A 19,079-nucleotide genomic window follows, 5' to 3' on the forward strand; every position below is an offset into this window, starting at 1 on the left:
ATTGGCCAGCTAATACAACATCTGTGAAACCAAGCACAATTCACCCACCCGTAAGGGTCCTGTACAGAACCCTGGCCCTCTGAAGCATCCAGAAACGAAGCCAGCTGACAATACCCAACTTACACCACAGTTAAAGGAACACCAACCCTCCCAGATGAGAGTCAGTGCAAGAACTCTGGCAATTCAAAAAGACACAGTGTCCCCTCAGAAGACCCAGGCCTGAGGAGGGACGTGAGGAGCAGCCCCGACTCCCGGCTCAGTCGCAAACACCGGCGTTGGGGAAAACCAAGTAATAAAACCGCGAAACTGCGCCTGTGCGCGGGAGGATTCCAGATGGTTGCACGCAATCCCAGCGGGGTGGGGCAGGACCTTCCCCAGGGGCGGGACCTTCCCCAGGGGCGGGAAAAGCCAGGCCCCTCCCCGACCTCCTGAGCCCAAAACCGGGTTGTGCCCATGACTGACAGGCAAGGCTCCGCCCTACTCCCCTTCCCTTTAGCACCTCCTGACTGCCGATTGGCGGGCTCGCCTTGGTCTCAACGCTGATTGGCTGGCAGCACTACAGGCTGGCACCCACCGCGTCTCACCTCCTGAGCGGCTCCGAGAAGACGCCCGGCCAGGGTGAACACCGCGGCAGGAGAAAACGGGAGACTGTGAAGAGCATGGGGAGCCTTTGTCGTGCAGCGTGAAACCCTTGTAAACCCTCATCCCAAGACCTTCAAATTTTAGCCTAGGAGACCCCAGATCCCCTCACCCTGAGAAGCTCCAAATCCTCTCAGCCTCAAAAGACCCCAAATCCTGCCACCTTGAGGGATTTAAAATCCCCTCAGCATGAAACCCCCAAAGTACCTCAGCTTCAGACACCCCAAATCCCTTCACCCAGAGGAACATCGAATCTCCTAATGCTTAGATCCCCAAATATTCTGAGCCTGAGGAGCCACAATTTCCCTCACCCTAAGGCACCCCAAATACCTCAGCCTGAGGAACCCTAAATATCTCAGAGAGACCAAATTTCCCCAACCACAGATAACCTAAATAGCCTGACAACTCAACCCCGTCAGCTTCAAGGACCAAATAACCTCAGTGTCAAACACCCTAAAATCCATTAATGAGAGACCCAAATCTCCTTTACCCGAGACCCAGAATTTCCTCAGCCTCAAATATCCCAAATCCTTTCATCCCGAGGAACCCCAAATCCCCTTAACCTGATGAATCTCAAATCCTGTCAACTAGAGCACCCCAAATCTCTTCAGCCTAAAAGACCCCTAATCTCATCCTGAAAAACCACAAATACTATCAGCCTGAGGGATACCAAAGCTCCTCAGCTCGAGATACCCCAAATTTCCTCAACCTGAGAAACCCCAATTTCTTCAGTCTAAGACATCTCAAATCCCCTCAGCCTGAGGGACCCCAAATCTCAACCTGAGAGATAGCTTCCCCTTAGAGATGCAGACTGCTTTACTCCTGGATTTTTCTAGAATCCCCAGGTAGAGATCCCCAAATCCTGTCTATGTAAAATGTTCATTTTGCCTCGCTAAAACAGAACCCTGCTCCTCAGTGTGACCCAAGTCCCAGCAGTCAGGGGGCCTCAAGGTCTCCTTGGGACTCCTCTGGCTCTCACACCTCAGGACTCCCCTCAAACACCGGTAGCTACAACCCTCCAGGCACCTGTGCCACCCTTCTCCAAATGAGCCAAGCTGCAGGGGAACTAAAAGAACAAAATCCAGCTTACATTAGGTGGCAGCTCATGGCCAGTGGAGGCCTTCCCATCCCATCAGTACCCCCAGACCTCCCTGGGGTGCTCGAGACCTCACCAGGAACCCAGTCTTCCTGCTCTGAACACCCCAGCCAGATGGAGAAGACAGAGCCTGGTTCTGGGTAGTGCTCAGGGCTGTTGCCCCATCTCAGCACCTTCTCCTTCCACAGGAGCCTTTGGCCTAGGAGCTGGGAGACTCAGGGGCCCTTCCCACATGCAGAATTGGAGCAGGGCCTTCTAGACAGTCCCAGCACCATGAGCCCTGAAAGGTCCCAAGAGGAGAGCCCAGAAGGAGACACAGAGAGAACAGAGCGGAAGCCCATGGTGAGAAGTTGGGGAGGCAAAGCCAGACTCCCAGCAGGAGCTGATCTCTGGAGTGCTGCAGACTCCTGGCCTGTACCCTTGGGTGACTCTGTCTGAATGTGCATGGAATGGGGGCAGCTGGTCCTGGCCAGGACATGGGGGAGAAAAGAACACTAGCATCAGCGACTGCTCTGTGTCAGCAGAGAGCTAGGAAAATGCTCAGTGTCTGCTCAGTTAAACAGGACACAATCTGGAGAAGGAGGGAAGGTCTTTATGTTTCACAGAGACTCCCAGAGGCCCCAGGCTATGCCCTACACACAAGGTAGAGGAAAAGGACCAGCTCGATGTGTATTAGTAAATCACTGATGGAATCTGTTACTTCCTCTAGGTCAAAGATGCCTTCAAAGACATTTCCATATACTTCACCAAGGAAGAATGGACAGAAATGGGAGACTGGGAGAAAACTCACTATAGGAATGTGAAAATGAACTATAATGCACTGATTACTATAGGTAACAGGAAGTGCTGGGCACAGACCAGCCTGGGCGATATAAAACAGGTCTTTGGTCCCTATATTATTTTAATTATCAGGTGGCGGCATCTGCCCACAATTCCCTTTTGCACGGAGACAAATCTGGAGGGAAATATTGTTCTTTTGCGTCAGTGCAGGGTTGTGTGTGGATACTGACCATGCAGAGGTCACATCTTGACCTTGTTCAAGACTCTCCCAGCTCATCAGACTGAGCAGCACTGGCTTTGTGGTGCTTTCCATTGCCACTGCCCTTTGTTCCTCCTCCCAGCTCTTCCATTTCAGAGCAAAATTTTTTGCTTCTTTTCAGGTCTCAGAGCCACTTGACCAGCTTTCATGTGTCACCGAAGGCAGGCCATCAAACTCCAGGTGGATGACACAGAAGATTCCGATGAAGAATGGACACCTAGGCAGCAAGGTAAGAGGGAAGGGAAGGAGGATTTTTTTTTTTTTTAAAGACAGAGTTTCGCTCTTGTTGCCCAGGCTGGAGTGCAATGGCGTGATCTTGGCTCACGGCAACCTCTGCCTCCCAGGTTCAAGTGATTCTCCTGCCTCAGCCTCCCAAATAACTGGGATTACAGGCATGCGCCACCACACTCAGCTAATTTTTTGTAATTTTGTTTAGTAGATATGGGATTTCTCCATGTTGGTCAGGCTGGTCTCGAACTCCTGACCTCAGATGATCTACCCACCTTGGCCTTCCAAAGTGCTGGGATTACAGCCATGAGCCACCATACCTGGCCTATTTTTATTTTTTTTAAGACAGAGTCTTGCTCTGTCATCCAGGCTGGAGTACAGTGGTACAATCTCGGCTCACTACAGCCTCCACCTCCCAGGTTCAACAATTCTCCCACCTCAGCTTCTCGAGTAGCTGGGACTGCAGATGTGCACCACCTTGCCCAGCTAATTTTTGTATTTTTTGTAGAGATGGGGTTTCACCATGTTGGCCAGGCTGGTCTCGAATTCCTGGCCTCAAGTGATCTGCCTGCCTTGGCCTCCCAAAATGCTGGGATGATGATGATGATGATGATGATGATGATGATGATTGTTACTATTATTACAGACAAGGTCTCACTCTGTCACCCAGGCTGGAGTGCAGTGGCACAATCATAACTCACTGCAGCCTCAAACTCCTGGGCTCAAGTGTTCCTCCCACCTCAGCTTCCCAAAGTGCTGGGATTACAGGCACGAGCCACCGTGCATAGCCCCCAGTAAGATTTAGAAGTGACCTCCTGGCCAGGCATGGTGGCTCACACCTGTAATCCCAGCACTTTGGGAGGCTGAGGCAACCATGTCACTTAAAGTCTGGAGTTTGAGACAAGCCTAGCCAACATGGTGAAACCCCATCTCTATTAAAAATGCAAAAAAAGATAGCTGGGCATGGTGATGGGTGCCTATAATCCCAGCTACTCAGGAGGCTGAAGCTGGGAAATAGCTTGAACCCAGGAGGTGGAGGTGGCAGTGAGCTGAAATCATGCCACCACCCTCCAGCCTCGGCAACAGAATGAGAAGACTCCGTCTCGGGGGGAAAAAAAAGTGACCTCCTGAAACCAGCCTCGGTTTAGGTCTCAGCTACATTTCAGAATTTAACAAAGGAAAAAGAGTCTTCCCTCAAAAACATAAATGTTCAACAAACCAGCACAATGTAATCCCAGCACTTTGGGAGGCCGAGGCGGGCGAATCATGAGGTCAGGAGATCAAGACCATCCTGGCTAACACGGTGAAACCCCATCTCTACTAAAAATACAAAAAATTAGCCAGGCACGGTGGCGGGCACCTGTAGTCCCAGCTACTCAGGAGGCTGAGGCAGGAGAATGGCATGAACCCGGGAGGCGGAGCTTGCAGTGAGCCGAGATAGCACCACTGCACTCCGGCCTGGGCGAAAGAGTGAGACTCCATCTCAAAAAAAAAAAAAAAAAAAAAATTGTCATTCTTTTTTTAAAAAAAAGAAAACATTGTTTTTGCTAAACAATGTTAATAAATCACAGAACAATTAAAGAAAACAATTAAACTGCAAATCCACAAAAAAGCTTTCTAACACCAATCTCATAATAGTTATTGAGTTAAATGTCTTAGAAGAAATAATATTAAGTAAAGATACATCATTTATGTACATTTAATCTTACTATATGATCCTCTTATACCAAAATGTATCTACTTCTTTGTCTCGATTCTGGAGCGGGTTTGAGAGAGCTGTTTAGTTGCCCTGATCTTTCCCATACGTCACTGACCAGAGACAGCATCAAGTAGATAAAATAACGTACCATAATTATAAAATAGAAGTGCAAAGCTCATTTCCTCTTCTACTGCTTGGTTAGGAGAGTTTAGAAGTAAAAACAGTCAACCTGCCCAAACTGGAGAAAGCAACTTGGATTGGGTCTACGATTTCCCCATCTGTGGATTTGAGATTCCTTAAGACCTTAATGTAATGTAAGAGGAATGAAAGGCCAGCGTTTGCTTTTCTGCGAATGTTTTGACATGAAAAGAATGTCTCTTTAGAGGGAATCTATCTCCCGTGGTTTACCACACATCTATACATCTTTATCTGAACTCAGTTAAAATCCCCAATTTAAATCAATTTATTTTCTATTGTGGAAATCAAACAACATATATTTACTCTTCTAACAATTTTTAAGCGTACAACTTTATTAACTATATGCACACTGTTGTGCAATAGATCCCTAGAACTCTTTATCTTGCATGACTAAAACCCTAACCCATTGAACAATAACACTCCATTGCTTCCTCCCTCCAGCTCCTGGTAACTGCAATTCTGTTTCTATGAATTTGGTTACTTTAGATACCTCATATACGTGGAATCAGCCATGAAACATTTGTCTTTTTGTGACTGGCTTATTTAATCACTTAGCAGAATGTTCCCAAGATTCACCCATGTCACATCATGTGACAAGATTTTCTTCTTTTTTAAGGCTGAATAATATTCTACTGCATGTATATACCACATTTTGAAAATCCATTCATTTGTCAATGGATATTAGGTTGCTTCGCCTCTTGTCTATTGTGAATAATGCTGTAATAACTATCAGTGTGCAAATATCTCTTTGAGACCATTTTTAATTCTTTTTTTTTTTTTTTTTTTTTGAGATGGAGTCTCGCTCTGTCGCCCAGGCTGGAGTGCAGTGGCGCAATCTCGGCTCACTGCAAGCTCTGACTCCCGGGTTCACGCCATTCTCCCGCCTCAGCATCCCAAGTAGCTGGGACTACAAGCGCCTGCCACCACGCCAGGCTAATTTTTTTGTATTTTTAGTAGAGACGGGGTTTCACCATGTTAGCCAGGATGGTCTCGATCTCCTGACCTCATGATCCGCCTGCCTCAAGGGCTCGATCTCCTGACCTCATGATCCGCCTGCCTCGGCCCCCCGAAGTGCTGGGATTACAGGCATGAGCCACCGCGCCCAGCCTTTAATTCTTTTTAATATATTATATACCCAGAAGTGGAATTTCTGGATCAGAAGGTAGTTCTGGTTTTAATTTTTTGTGGAAGCGCCATACAGTTTTTTTTACAGTGTCTGCACCATTTTACATTCCCACTACTATGGTTTGAATGTGTGGAAGTTCATGTATTGGAAACTTAATTGCCATTGTAACAGTATTAAGAGGTGGAGCCTTTAAGAGGTGATTCGGTAATGATAGCTCCAACCTCATGAATGGATTAATGCCATTATCACAGGAGTGGGTTAGTTATTGCAGGAGTGGGTTCCTGATGAAAAGGATGAGTTGGGCCCTTCCCTGTCTTTCTCTCTGTCTCATATGCACACTTACCCTTCTACCATGTCATGATGCAGCTTGCAGACCCTTGCAAGATGCCAGTGCCATGCTCTTCAACTTCCCAGCCTCCAGAACCACAAGCCAAATAATTATTTTCTTTATAAATTACCCACTCTGGGCCAGGCACAGTGGCTCATGCCTGTAATCCCAGCACTTTGGTAGGCCAAGGCAGGCAGATCACAAGGTCAGGAGTTCGAGACCAGCCTCGCCAGCTTAGCAAAACCCCATCTCTACTAAAAATACAAAATTAGCCAGGCATGGTGGCATGCACCTGTATTACCAGCTACTTGGGAGGTTGAGGTAGAAGAATCACTTGAACCCGGGAGACAGAGGTTGCAGTGAGCCGAGATCACACCACTGCACTCCAGCCTGGGCAACAGAACGAGATTCCATCTCAAAAAGCAAACAAACACATAAATTTCCCACTCTCTTGCATTCTAGGAAAGCAGCAGAAAACAGACTAAGCTACCCACCAACAATAAGCAAGTGTTCTAATTTCTCCACATCTTCGCCAACATTGCTATTTTCTGGTTTTTTGACAGAGGCTATCATAACAGGATAAGGTGATATCTCATTGTGGTTTTAATTTTCATTTCCCTGATGATTAGTGATGTTAAGCATATTTTCATATGCTTCTTGGCCATTTATGTATCTTCTTTTGAGAAATGTCTATTCAAGCTTTTTGCCCATTGTATTAGTCAGCCCAGGCTGCCACAAGAAAACACCACACATTGAGTGGCTTAAACAACAGAAATTTGTTTTCTGACATTTCTGAAGCCTGGTAGTAAAAAATCAGAGTGCCAGCATGGTTGGGTTCCGGTGAGGGCTCTCTTCCTGACTTGTAGTCAGCCTCCAGCTCACTGTGTATTTACATGAATTATTTGTGTGCCAACAGCAGGAAGGAGAAGGAATTTCTCTCTTCCTCTTCTTATAAAAGCAATAATACCTACTAGAAGATTTTTTTTTAGACAGCCTCATTCTGTTGCCACAGGCTGGAGTTCAGTGGTGCAATCTCAGCTCACTGCAAACTGCACCTCCCGGGTTCAAGCAATTCTCCTGCCTCAGCCCCCCATGTAGCTGGGACTACAGGGGCACATCAGCTAATTTTTGTATTTTCAGTAGAGATGGGGTTTTACCATGTTGACCAGGCTGGTCTCAAACTCCTGGCCTCAAGTGATCTGCCCACCTCAGCCTCCCAAAGTGCTGGGATTACAGGCATGAGACACCGCACCCGACCAAAAGCACTAATGTCATCCTAAGGGTCCCACCCTCATGACATCACCTAGCCCTAATTACCTACCAGTGGCTCCATCTTTAAATACCATCATATTGAGGTATTAAATATGCTTCAGCATATGAATTTGGGGGAAACAAAATTCAGCCCATAGCACCCATTATTTAATTATTTGTTTTGTTGTTGTATTATAGGAGTTCTTCATATATTCTGGATATTAACTCTTTCTTCGGTTTTTTTTTTTTTTTTTTTTTTAGACAGAGTTTCGCTCTTGTCACCCCGGCTGGAGTGCAAGGGCGCGATCTCAGCTCGCTGCAACCTCCCCCTCCCAGGTTCCAGCGATTATTCTGCCTCAGCCTCCCGAGTAGCTGGGATTACAGGCACACACCACCACACCCAGCTAATCTTCTGTATTTTTAGTAGAGACAGGGTTTCACCATGTTGGCCAGGCTGGTCATGAACTCCTGACCTCAAGTGATCCATCTGCCTCGGCCTCCCAAAGTGCTGGGATTACACCCATGAGCCACAGTGCCTGGCCTGGATATTAACTCTTTATCTTCTTTTTTTTGAGACAGAGGTCTCACTATGTTGCCCTGGCTGGTCTCGAACTCCTGGGTTCAAGTGATCCTCCCACCTCAGCCTCTGAATAGCTGAACTATAGTCATGTGCCACTGCACTCAGCAACATTAACCCTTTATCAGATACATGGTTTGCATATATTTTCTTCCACTCTGTAGGATGCCTTGACACTGTGTTGATTGTTTTCTTTGCTACACAGAAGTTTTTAAGTTTTATGTAGTCCTACTTGTCTATTTTTGCTTTTATTGCTTATGCCTTTGGTGTCATATACAAGAAGTTATTGTTCATTTCAATGTCATGAAGCTTTTCCTCTGTGTTTTCTTCTTGAAGTTCTGTACTTATAGACCTTACATTTCAGTCTTTAATCTATTTTGAGTTAATTTTTATATGAGATATGTGGTAAGAGTCTGTCTTCTCTTTTGCATATGTATATCCAGTTTTCCCAATACAATTGCTTGCAGACTGTCCTTTCCTCCATTGTGTAGTGTTGGCATCATTGCTGAAGATCATTTGACCATATACACAAGGGTTTATTTCTGGCCTCTCTATTCTGTTCCATTGGTCTATATGTCTGTCTTTATACCAGTACCATACTTTTCTGATTACTGTAGCTTTGTAATATGCTTTGAAATCAGGAAGTGTGAGGCCTTCAACTTTATCCTTCTTTTTCAAGATTGTTTCGGCTATTCTGCGTCCTTAGAGATTCTATATGATTTTTTGGATATTTTTCCATTTCTGAAAATAATAGCATTGGCATTTTGATAGACAGGGCATTGAATCTATAGATCATTTTGATAGTATGAACATGTTAACAATATTAAGTCTTCAAATCCACGAACACAGGATGTCTTCCATTTATTTGTGTCTCCTTAAATTTCTGTCGGCACTGTTTTGTAGTTTTCAGTGTTCAAGTTTTTGCCTCCTTGGTTAAGTTTATTCCTAATTATTCTATTCTTTTTGATGCTATTGTGATTGGGATTTTTTTCTTAATTTCCTTTTTGGATTGCTCATTTTTACTAAATAGAAACACAACTGATTTGGGGTGTTGCTTTTGTATGCTGAATTCATGTATTACTTCTTTTTTTTTCTTTTTTTTTTTTTTTTTGAGACGGAGTCTCGCTCTGTCATCCAGGCTGGGGTGCAGTGGCATGATATCGGCTCACTACAAGCTCCACTTCCAAGGTTCATGCCATTCTCCTGCCTCGGCCTCCTGAGTAGCTGGGATTACAGGCGCCCGTCACCACGCCCAGCTAATTTTTTGTATTTTTAGTAGAGATGGGGTTTCACCATGTTAGCCAGGATGGTCTCGATCTCCTGACCTCGTGATCCCCCCACCTCGGCCTCCTAAAGTGCTGGGATTATAGGCTTGAGCCACCATGCCCAGCCCAAATTCATGTATTACTTCTAACAATTTTTTGGTAAAATCTTTATAGTTTTATTTTTTATTTTTATTTATTTTTTTAGATGGAGTCTCGCTCTGTCGCCCAAGCTGGAGTGCAGTGGCATGATCTCGGTTCACAGCAACCTCTGCCTACCAGATTCAAGTGATTCTCCTGCCTCAGCCTCCCGAGTAGCTGGGACTATAGGTGCCCACCACCATGCCCAGCTAATGAATCATTATAGTTTTCTGCATGTAAGATCATGTCATCTGCAAACAGAGATAATTTTACTTCTTCCTTTCCATTTGGATGCCTTTTATTTATTTTACTGGCCTAATTGCTCAGGCTACGACTTACAGGACTATGTTGAATAGAAGTAGCAAGACTGGAAATCCTTACCTTGTTTATGACCTTAGAAGGAAGGCTTTCAGTTTTTCATCATCGACTATGATGTTAAAAAATGGGCTTTTCGGCTGGGCGCGGTGGCTCACGCCTGTAATCCCAGCACTTTGGGAGGCCGAGGTGGGAGGATCACAAGGTCAGGAGACCGAGACCATCCTGGCTAACACGGTGAAACCCCGTCTCTACTAAAAATACAAAAAATTAGCTGGGCGTGGTGGCAGGCACCTGCAGTCCCAGCTACTCGGGAGGCTAAGGCAGGAGAATGGCCTGAACCCAGGAGGCAGAGCTTGCAGTGAGCCGACCTCACGCCCCTGCACTCCAGCCTGGGTGACAGAACAAGACTCCATCTCAAAAAAAAAAAAGGGGGGGGGGTCTTTTCTTATATGACCTTTTTACATCGAGGTGATTTCCTTCTATTCCTAGTTTGTTCAGTGTGTTTGTTATGAAAGGTCAATTTACATTTTAAAAATTAATGTAATAAACACCTTATTAGGTATACCTTTACAGATAGGCTGAAACAAAGATGAAGTTTTATCTATTTTTTTTAATCTTAAGAAAATTAGCAATGCCCCCAATAGAAGCATAGGCCTTAATGATACTTCAGAAAACATTTCCAAATTGCCCTTGGATAATACTTGGAATCATCACTCTCTGATTCAGAATTCTCTGTCTCTAATGAGAAACTCCAGAGTTAGGCCGAGCATAGTGGCTCACGCCTGTAATCTCAGCACTTTGGGAGTCCAAGGCAGGTGGATCACCTAAGGTCAGGAGTTCGAGACCAGCATCGCCAACATGGAGAAACCCCATCTCTACTAAAAATGCAAAAATTAGCTGGGTGTGGTGGTGCACACCTGTAGTTCCCAACAACTCACAAGGCTGAGGCAGGAGAATTGCTTGAATCCGGGAGGCGGAGGTTGCAGTGAGGGGAGACTGTGCCACTGCACTCCAGCCTGGGCGACAGAGGGAGACTCCATATCAAAAAGAAAAAAAAAATCTCTAGAATTTGGAAACATTTACCAACCAAACCACTGATTTCTCATCACCTTTTAGTCAAACCTCCTTGGATGGCCTTCAGAGGAGAACAGAGCAAACACCAGAAGGTAAGTATCTCCCAAATCCTGTTGACAAGAAAACTTCCTCATAGATCCAAATACAGGTAAGAGAAGGAGAATGTACAGACTATCCTAGGAACTACTGCCTTCCTCTCCTGATCTCTTTAGCGCAGTGTCTGACATCATCATTATTTTAAGAGTTAATAAGAACAGCAACAATAATCGCTACCATGGGTTATTTTCTCAGTATTTTCAGACTTTATTTTAAGCATTTTACATGAATAAACTTTACGTATAGTACCTATTCAACTTCACATATAGTACCTATTAAGTAGGTACTATAACTATAGCCATTTTACAGGTTAGGAAACTGAGGTATAAAAATGTTCAGTTATATCCCTGGGATCACATTCAGTGTTGGTGCAGTCTAATCCAAAACTCCTTCTATAAAGCACTTACAAGATCATTAAAAGTTTCATAGTTTTATAAAGTTTATGCTATCTTACCCATATGTCTTTACATCATTTGTCCAATTGATTTTTCAACCTCAGTTTTTCTCTGTTGTAGTAAAGTCAGATTTGCACTAAAACACTCTGATTAAGGGAAGCTTCCAAGTAAATAGACAATTCATACTGTGGATGGTACCAGAAGAAGATAGGGTCCCTACCCTCATAAGGGACCCATTCTGATCAGAGGAAGCAGCTTCCAGCCCTGAGGAGTTTCATGTTCGAAGATTGAGAAACAACAAATAAGAAAATGGTTTAGGACTTCATATAGGTTACACCCTATTAATTAAAAATATATTCTTCTGGAACCAATTTCAAATGCTCATTCCTGTAGAAGGCAGTAACAGCTCCTTCCTCTGGGCTCCAATTAGGGAACTGTCATGTTATTTGGAATTATTTGTTTAGCCTGCCTGCTGCCTCTTCATTGTGAGCTCTTCAGGAGTCTAGTCCCTTCCTGATTCTTCTCAGAACTCCCAAGCGCAGCTCAGGGCCTCTGAGAGCCTCCTGAGTGTTTTCTGAATGATTGATTCCAAGCTTATGAATTAAACTATAAGTAACAGGGTCAAGGAATGCTGAAAATATCTTTGAGTTAGATTTCAACTGTAGAGATATATCAGGACTATGAGATAATTTTCGTTTGTTATTTTTCTACAGGGGCAGGGGGTGGTTTGAGACAGAGTCTGGCTCTTGCGCCAAGGCTGGAGTGCAATGCCTCAATCTCGGCTTACTGCAGCCTCCATCTCCTAGGTTAGTGTGATCCTCCTGCCTCAGCCTCCTGAGTAGCTGGGACCACAGGCATGCACCACCATGCCTGGCTAATTTTTATGTGTTTTGTACAGGCAGGGTTTTGCCATGTAGCTCAGGCTGGTCTTGAACTCCTGGGCTCAAGCCATCCTACTACCTTGGCCTCCCAAAGTGCTGGGATTACAGATGTGAGCCACCGCACCCAGTCTGTGAGAAAAAATTATTTTTTCTTTTCTTTTCTTTCTTTTTTTTTTTTTTTTTTTTTTCAGACAGAGTTTCACTCTTGTTACCCAGGCTGGAGTGCAGTGGCGCGATCTCGGCTCACTGCAACCTCCACCTCCTGGGTTCAAGTTGTTCTCCTGCCTCAGCCTCCCGAGTAGCTGGGATTACAGTAGCCACCACACACGGCTAGTTTTTTGTATTTTTTGTAGAGACAGGGTTGGCCAGACTGGTCTCAAATTCCTGACCTCAGGTGATCTGCCTGCCTTGGCCTCCCAAAGTGCTGGGATTACAGGTGTGAGCCACTGTGCCTGGTGAGAATAATTATTAATCTCACATTCATACTGTATTAAGTAGCTCAAAAAACACTTTGGTGAACATTATTATTTTTCATGTTCACTAAAATATTAAGAATTAGTGCCGGGGGCAGTGGCTCACACCTGTAATCCCAGCACTTTGAGAGGCAGAGGTGGGCAGATTACCTGAGGTCAGGAGTTCGAGACCAGCTTGGCCAACATGGTGAAACCCCATCTTTACTAACACTACAAAAATCAGCTGGGCATGGTGGTGGACACCTGTAATCCCAACTACTCGGGAGGCTGAAGCAGGAGAATCGCTTGAATCTGGGAGATGGAGGCTGCAGTTACCTGAGATCGTGCCACTGCACTCCAGCTTAGGCAACAGAGTGAGACTCCCTCTCAAAAAAAAAAAAAAAAAAAAAAAGAATTAGCATGGGCTGGGTGCGGGGGCTCTTACATATAATCTCAGCACTTTGGGAGGCTGAGGTGGGTGGATCACTTGAGGTGAGGAGTTCTAGACCAGCCTGGCCAACCTAGCGAAACCCCGTCTCTAATAAATATACAAAAATTAGCTGGGTGTGGTGGTACGTGCCTGTAATCCTAGCTTCTCGGGAGGCTGAGGTAGGAAAATCTCTTGAACCTGGGAGGTGAAGGCTGCAGTGAGCTGAAATCATGCCACTGCATTCCAGCCTAGGCAACAGAGCAAGACTCCTTTTCAAAACAAAACAAAACATAACAAAAAAACCATGTATGCCAACTTCTGGATCAGGAAACTAAAGAGAAATTAGCTAACAATACACCCTTATTCAAGCAGACAAGCAGAATTGGTACAGGAACTAACTAATCTAATTCAAAAGCCAAATATTCTTTCCAGGATATGGCAACATGCAACTTTGACTTCACTTTCTTAGTTGTCTAGATATATTTTTGCCAATCATCTCTTTGTTCTGTTCCGAACCTTACTGCCCTATTACCTCATTTTCCAGATGTGCTTTGTCCCTCTGTGCTTTTCTACATTTCCCCTTCCATCAAAAGTCTACTAGTTTATGGAAGATTCCCTCCTTCTCTCTGTAAGCCCTTATCCCCTTCTTTCATAGATCTTGCTGATTCTCCAGCTAGTCTTCCCAAGTATTCTTCCTCCTTCCCTTTAACTTACATAGAACGTTTTGAGAGAAAGTTGAAGGAAAGAGCCTTAAGACATGGGTTAGAGTCCCAGATTCACTACCCACTTAGACCTTGTCTTTTCCCTCTAGTATTTAGACACTCTAGGTATTTCCAAGGTTTGAACATTAACTACAGTCATATGAAAACATGTTGCAAGCCGTAAAGAACTAAATAAATGCACGTTGTCTTTTAATATGTGATTCTCACATTAAAGGAATGCCCAAGGCGTCATTCAATAATGAATCTAGTTTGAAAGAATTGTCAGGAACGCCAAATTTACTGAATACAAGTGGCTCAGAGCAGGCTCAGAAACCAGTGTCCCCTCCTGGAGAAGCAAGTACCTCTGGACAGCACTCTAGACTAAAACTGGGTAAGAAAAAATTTGAGGGGAATTTAGTCCCGCTATGTCCTCTAGAAAGGTTGGTGAGTATGGTCTACCTATGTGGGGTGGACTTTGGATAGTCCTGGGCTTAAGCTGGACTCAACTGTGAGACCAGAAGTTAGATGCAGTATTTTGTTAAAATTATTTATTTATTTGTTCACTGAGACAGAGTCTTACACTGTCACCCAGGCTGGAGTGCAATGGTGAGGTCTCGGTTCACTGCAACCTCTGCCTCCACGAAAATAGCGATTTTCATGCCTCAGTCACCCGAGTAGCTGGGATTATAGGTGTGCACCACCGTGCCCGGCTGATTTTTAGTAGAGACAGAGTTTCACCATGTTGACCAGGCCGGTCTCAAACTCCTGGCCTCAAGTGATCTGCTCAGCTCAGCCTCCCAAAATGCTGGGATTACAGGCTTGAGCCACCATGACTAGCCTTGGATACAGTATTGAATAGCATGTAAGAACATTAACTTTGAAGTCACTCACTTGGGTTATAATCCACACAGAAGCATTGGGGCCTTGGGCAAATCTTATAAATTCCATGGGCTCCTGAATGGTAATCTGTAAAATGAGACCAAGTATATAGAGCTCATGTATTGTTTGAAATCATTAAATTAAATATAAATGAATTGATACATGTGAGGTGTCCAATAAGTACCTCTCTGATAATATATATTCTTTTGTGCGTTTCTACATTTCCTTTTCAATCACATGTCAACTAGTACATAGAAGATCCCCTATAGAGACTATACTTTCTTAGTGTTGTATGTCCAGGCCTTTGTTCAATGCGTAAGATGTAATGAACTCTCAAAAAATATTTTCTGAATAAATAAATGCATGAATGAACCATTTTGTAAGCAGAAAGGCTGGGAGGTTAATGGGATAATGAGAACAGCTAGAAACTAAAATTGAATAGGCATCTACAGTCAGTGTGGGTGTGGGGTCTAAGTCTCTCTGAAGCAGTAAAGAGGGGGAGACTAGAGTATGTAGAAAGGTAGATGCTAATTTGATGGTAGGAGATTTCACATTTTCTTATGAAACAAGGACAAACACCCCAGACTCCCAGTTTTACCCATCTACTCTTCTCCAACCTAGAACTCAGGAGGAAGGAGACTGAAGGAAAGATGTATAGCCTGCGAGAAAGAAAGGATCATGCATACAAAGAGATCAGCGAGCCACAGGATGATGACTACCTCTGTGAGTGAACCTTTCAGCCACTCACACAGCTTGCTGTTATGTCCTGGTACAATAATTTCATCATTTGGCCCACAAATCATTCCGTTACTCGAATGAATTAAAGTACAGGATTGGGGCTAAATAATGTGAGTGCCAAGCTCTTTCTGAAGCTCTTATATCAAGGAACATGCATTACAACTTTCCTAATCCCTGCTTCCCTCACTTCCAGATTGTGAGATGTGTCAGAACTTCTTCATTGACAGCTGTGCTGCTCATGGGCCCCCTACATTTGTAAAGGACAGTGCAGTGGACAAGGGGCATCCCAACCGTTCAGCCCTCAGTCTGCCCCCGGGGCTGAGAATTGGGCCATCAGGCATCCCTCAGGCTGGGCTTGGAGTATGGAATGAGGCATCTGATCTGCCACTGAGTCTGCACTCTGGCCCCTATGAGGGCCGAATTACAGAAGACGAAGAGGCAGCCAACAGTGGATATTCCTGGCTAGTAAGAAGAGCCTGCTGTTTCCCCTGTTCTGTCTTCCCACATCCCTTCTGTGCCTTTGGTGGGACATCACCTTCTACATGTTAGGATATAGGTAGGGATAACATGGTTAGCTCTGTGTACTCAAGGGTCTTTGCATGAACATGGAACTCCTATTTAGAGATCACAGGGTACGTGGGAGCAGAGTGGTACAAAGACAAAGAAGTGCATCCTCCCTTTTGGAGCTTCTGCTCTGATAGGACAAACCAACTCAGATGTGTAGATGATGACTAAGGTGCATGCCATGTGGTCTCAGTTGGCAGTTGAAGCTCTGCAGGTCCAAAGGCCATTGATGACCGTGGAGTAAAATAATTCTTCGGATTTTTACCCTCTAAAAAGTCTTTACCTTATTTTTTGAAACTCAGATCACCAAGGGGAGAAACTGCTATGAGTATGTGGATGGAAAAGATAAATCCTGGGCCAACTGGATGAGGTAAGGCCACTAGCTCTCTTAGTTTCAGAGAGAACCTCCATCTCTCACAAACCCGGACTTCCTTCCTTCTCATTATGCCTCCCTCAATGATTTTCACATCCCCTATTTCTATTTTTCTCCATACAATGCTGTTTTATACCATCAACTTTTAGAAATAAAAAATAAAAATATAGATATTATGATTTATTGGTATCAAAACACAAATACGTATGCTAGACAACATTGAGGCACCAAGATAAACCTTGACAAGGTTAATTCATGCTTTAATTTATGTAATCCACATTTGTTAAACACTTAGTATGTTCCAGGTTAGGAAGTGAAGTTCACTACTTGAACAGAAGCGAGCTGCAGGATGACCCAGCCCCTTTCCACAATGGGCTGTCGTTCTATCAGAGAATAGAAAAATGAATCAACTATTACTGTTCTGTGTTATTGGGCCAAGAGAAAGAGACTTCTGAGTTTCTCTAGGAATCTGAAGAAGTCAGGTGAATGGCAGCTGAGTGAACTGTAGGGTGATTAGAGGAAGGCCTGTCAAAGAAAGATGGACTTGAGCTGAGTGTAGAATGATGTGAGCTAATTTAGAAGCAGAGCACGTGATCAAGCTCCAAGTTCTGTGGTATAAAACAGAATTAATTTAGACTTTAGAGAAGCTAGAGGTCAATGTGTTTTATGGCCAATCAAGGTGGAGGTAAGTCTGGATTTGGGCTTTGAAAAAATGGCTGATTAGGCACAGCAGGGAAGCATTCTAGGCAGGATGAGCACTGTAGTCATCCTGCCTAGAGGGAACTCACTGCCTCTTTTCTTTCCCTTTGCCTGCCTTGACCCCAGGTATGAGAACTGTGCCCGGGATGATGAAGAGCAGAACCTGGTGGCCTTCCAGTACCACAGGCAGAGCTTCTATAGAACCTGCCGAGTCATTAGGCCAGGCTGTGAACTGCTGGTCTGGTCTGGGGATGAGTATGGCCAGGAACTGGGCATCAGATCTTCTATAGAACCTGCCGAGTCATTAGGCCAGGCTGTGAACTGCTGGTCTGGTATGGAGATGAGTATGGCCAGGAACTGGGCATCAAGTGGGGCAGCAAGTGGAAGAAAGAGCTCATGGCAGGGAGAGGTAGGCATCACTATTACTCTTTTAAAAGGACAGGAAAGAAAGAATTATCCTAGAGAATTTTCATGATTGAACTCTTAAGTAGAGTAAAACGCCGTCTAAAGTCAGTAAAATTTTACATCAGTGGCTCCAAAATTAAAGATTCATGTTATATGCCTTTGCCTCTTTGGAACAGTTTTTATATTTTTAAATCTTTGTTCCGATTTTATATTCAAAGTACTTCATGCACAAAGTATATAACAGCATACAGTGCTCAAAGACTTAAAGACAAAAATCAAGTTCTCAAACACCTACCAGCTCTCCCAACAAGGTAGTTTCTTCTGGCATTTCCTTGATATTTCTTAATGATATGCATATGTTGTTATTCATTCATTCATTATCTCAATTAGCTGTCATGTGAATTCCTACTCTGTGCCAGACGATGTTGCAGGAAGCGTAAATACAGACTGATCAAGACAATCAAAAAAACTGCTCTTGAACAGATGACTTGTGAATTAGGGAACCATATGAATACACACAGACATATGTGTAATATTAGACAGCGATTAGTGCTTTGAAGAAAATGAATCCAGAAAGAATACCTGGGATCAGTGTGAGACCTGGGATCAGTGTGAGAGCTGAGGTCAGTGTGAGACCTGGGGGTCAGTGTGAGACCTGAGGTCAGTGTGAGACCTGGGGGTCAGTGTGAGGTGACAGTAGAGTGTTGCAGGGGATTGTCAGGGAAGGTTTCTCTTAGGAGACAGCATTTGAGAAGTGCAAGTGCCTGTGGGCCAAGGATTCCAGGCACAGGGCGCAGCTAGTGCAATGGTCCTGAGGCCAGAAAGAGTTCAGCTTTGGTTCATTTTTGGAAAATAGGCTGCCATGGGTCATCCCTTCAGAGCTGCTCCAGTTTCCAAGTGAGAGAAAACGGTGGCAGGATGAAGGTGGGGAGCATGGCGGTAAGCCTGAGTAGGGATATATTTTGAAACAAGACGTCCTATTATATTTTAAATGGGTTCAGACTGAATGAAATAACTCAAACATGAATACTTGATGTGCAGCCTGACAAAGAGCATATTCTCATTGTATGATTTGTGGAATCTGAAACAGAAGCAGTCCATGCACCTAGTTGGCGCAGCAGGACCCACAGTCCTTTAGTCAGTGGGACCTGGACCACTCTGTGTTGGCCAACCTGAATCACACTTCCTGATGGAGAACCAGGCACATAACAGTCCTCAATTAAATATGTCCTTTTGAATGAGGATACTCAAATTCAGCCTAGCCTAGCCTGTCACTCACACACATGTACAGATCCCAGGGTCCACACAGATACAGATCCCAGGGTCCACATCTATCACATATATGAACATTATCACACAGACCCCTGCAGACACATCTGTGAGGCATATGCATTCCCAAACACACAGACAGACTCATGATAAATTTGTTCCTACCCAGCCATGACTTCTAAATGCTTGGGGAAACCAAGACATAGTAGAAAGGAGTGTGC

The 19,079-nt window shown here is 44.4% G+C and overlaps 2 protein-coding genes across 6 annotated transcripts in view; one reads left to right on the forward strand and one right to left on the reverse strand.

The window, feature by feature from the left end:
• LOC129144202 (tubulin beta-8 chain-like) overlaps positions 1 to 19,079 on the reverse strand; it is a 70,441-nt gene that overhangs the window by 37,888 nt on the left and 13,474 nt on the right. For 3 of the 5 annotated variants that reach the window (XM_063812733.1, XM_063812734.1, XM_063812732.1), the window contains exon 2: positions 2,746 to 2,991. The exons of the other annotated variants lie outside the window; for them this stretch is intronic. In XM_063812733.1, the coding sequence (XP_063668803.1) occupies positions 2,746 to 2,748 (3 nt within the window). In that variant the 5' untranslated portion in view covers positions 2,749 to 2,991. The remainder of the gene's footprint in view (positions 1 to 2,745; positions 2,992 to 19,079) is intronic. 5 annotated transcript variants of the gene reach the window in all.
• Positions 1,980 to 17,746, forward strand: LOC107973242 (histone-lysine N-methyltransferase PRDM7-like). The gene is given in 10 exon segments (XM_054685563.2): positions 1,980 to 2,077; positions 2,445 to 2,568; positions 2,896 to 3,003; positions 11,019 to 11,068; position 11,679; positions 14,167 to 14,322; positions 15,432 to 15,533; positions 15,742 to 16,013; positions 16,415 to 16,482; positions 17,311 to 17,746. Coding segments are annotated over 10 exon segments (1,299 nt in total). The 5' UTR covers positions 1,980 to 2,008; the 3' UTR covers positions 17,660 to 17,746.

The sequence above is a fragment of the Pan troglodytes genome, chromosome 5, assembly GCF_028858775.2.
Source record: "Pan troglodytes isolate AG18354 chromosome 5, NHGRI_mPanTro3-v2.0_pri, whole genome shotgun sequence".
Taxonomy (NCBI): domain Eukaryota; kingdom Metazoa; phylum Chordata; class Mammalia; order Primates; family Hominidae; genus Pan; species Pan troglodytes.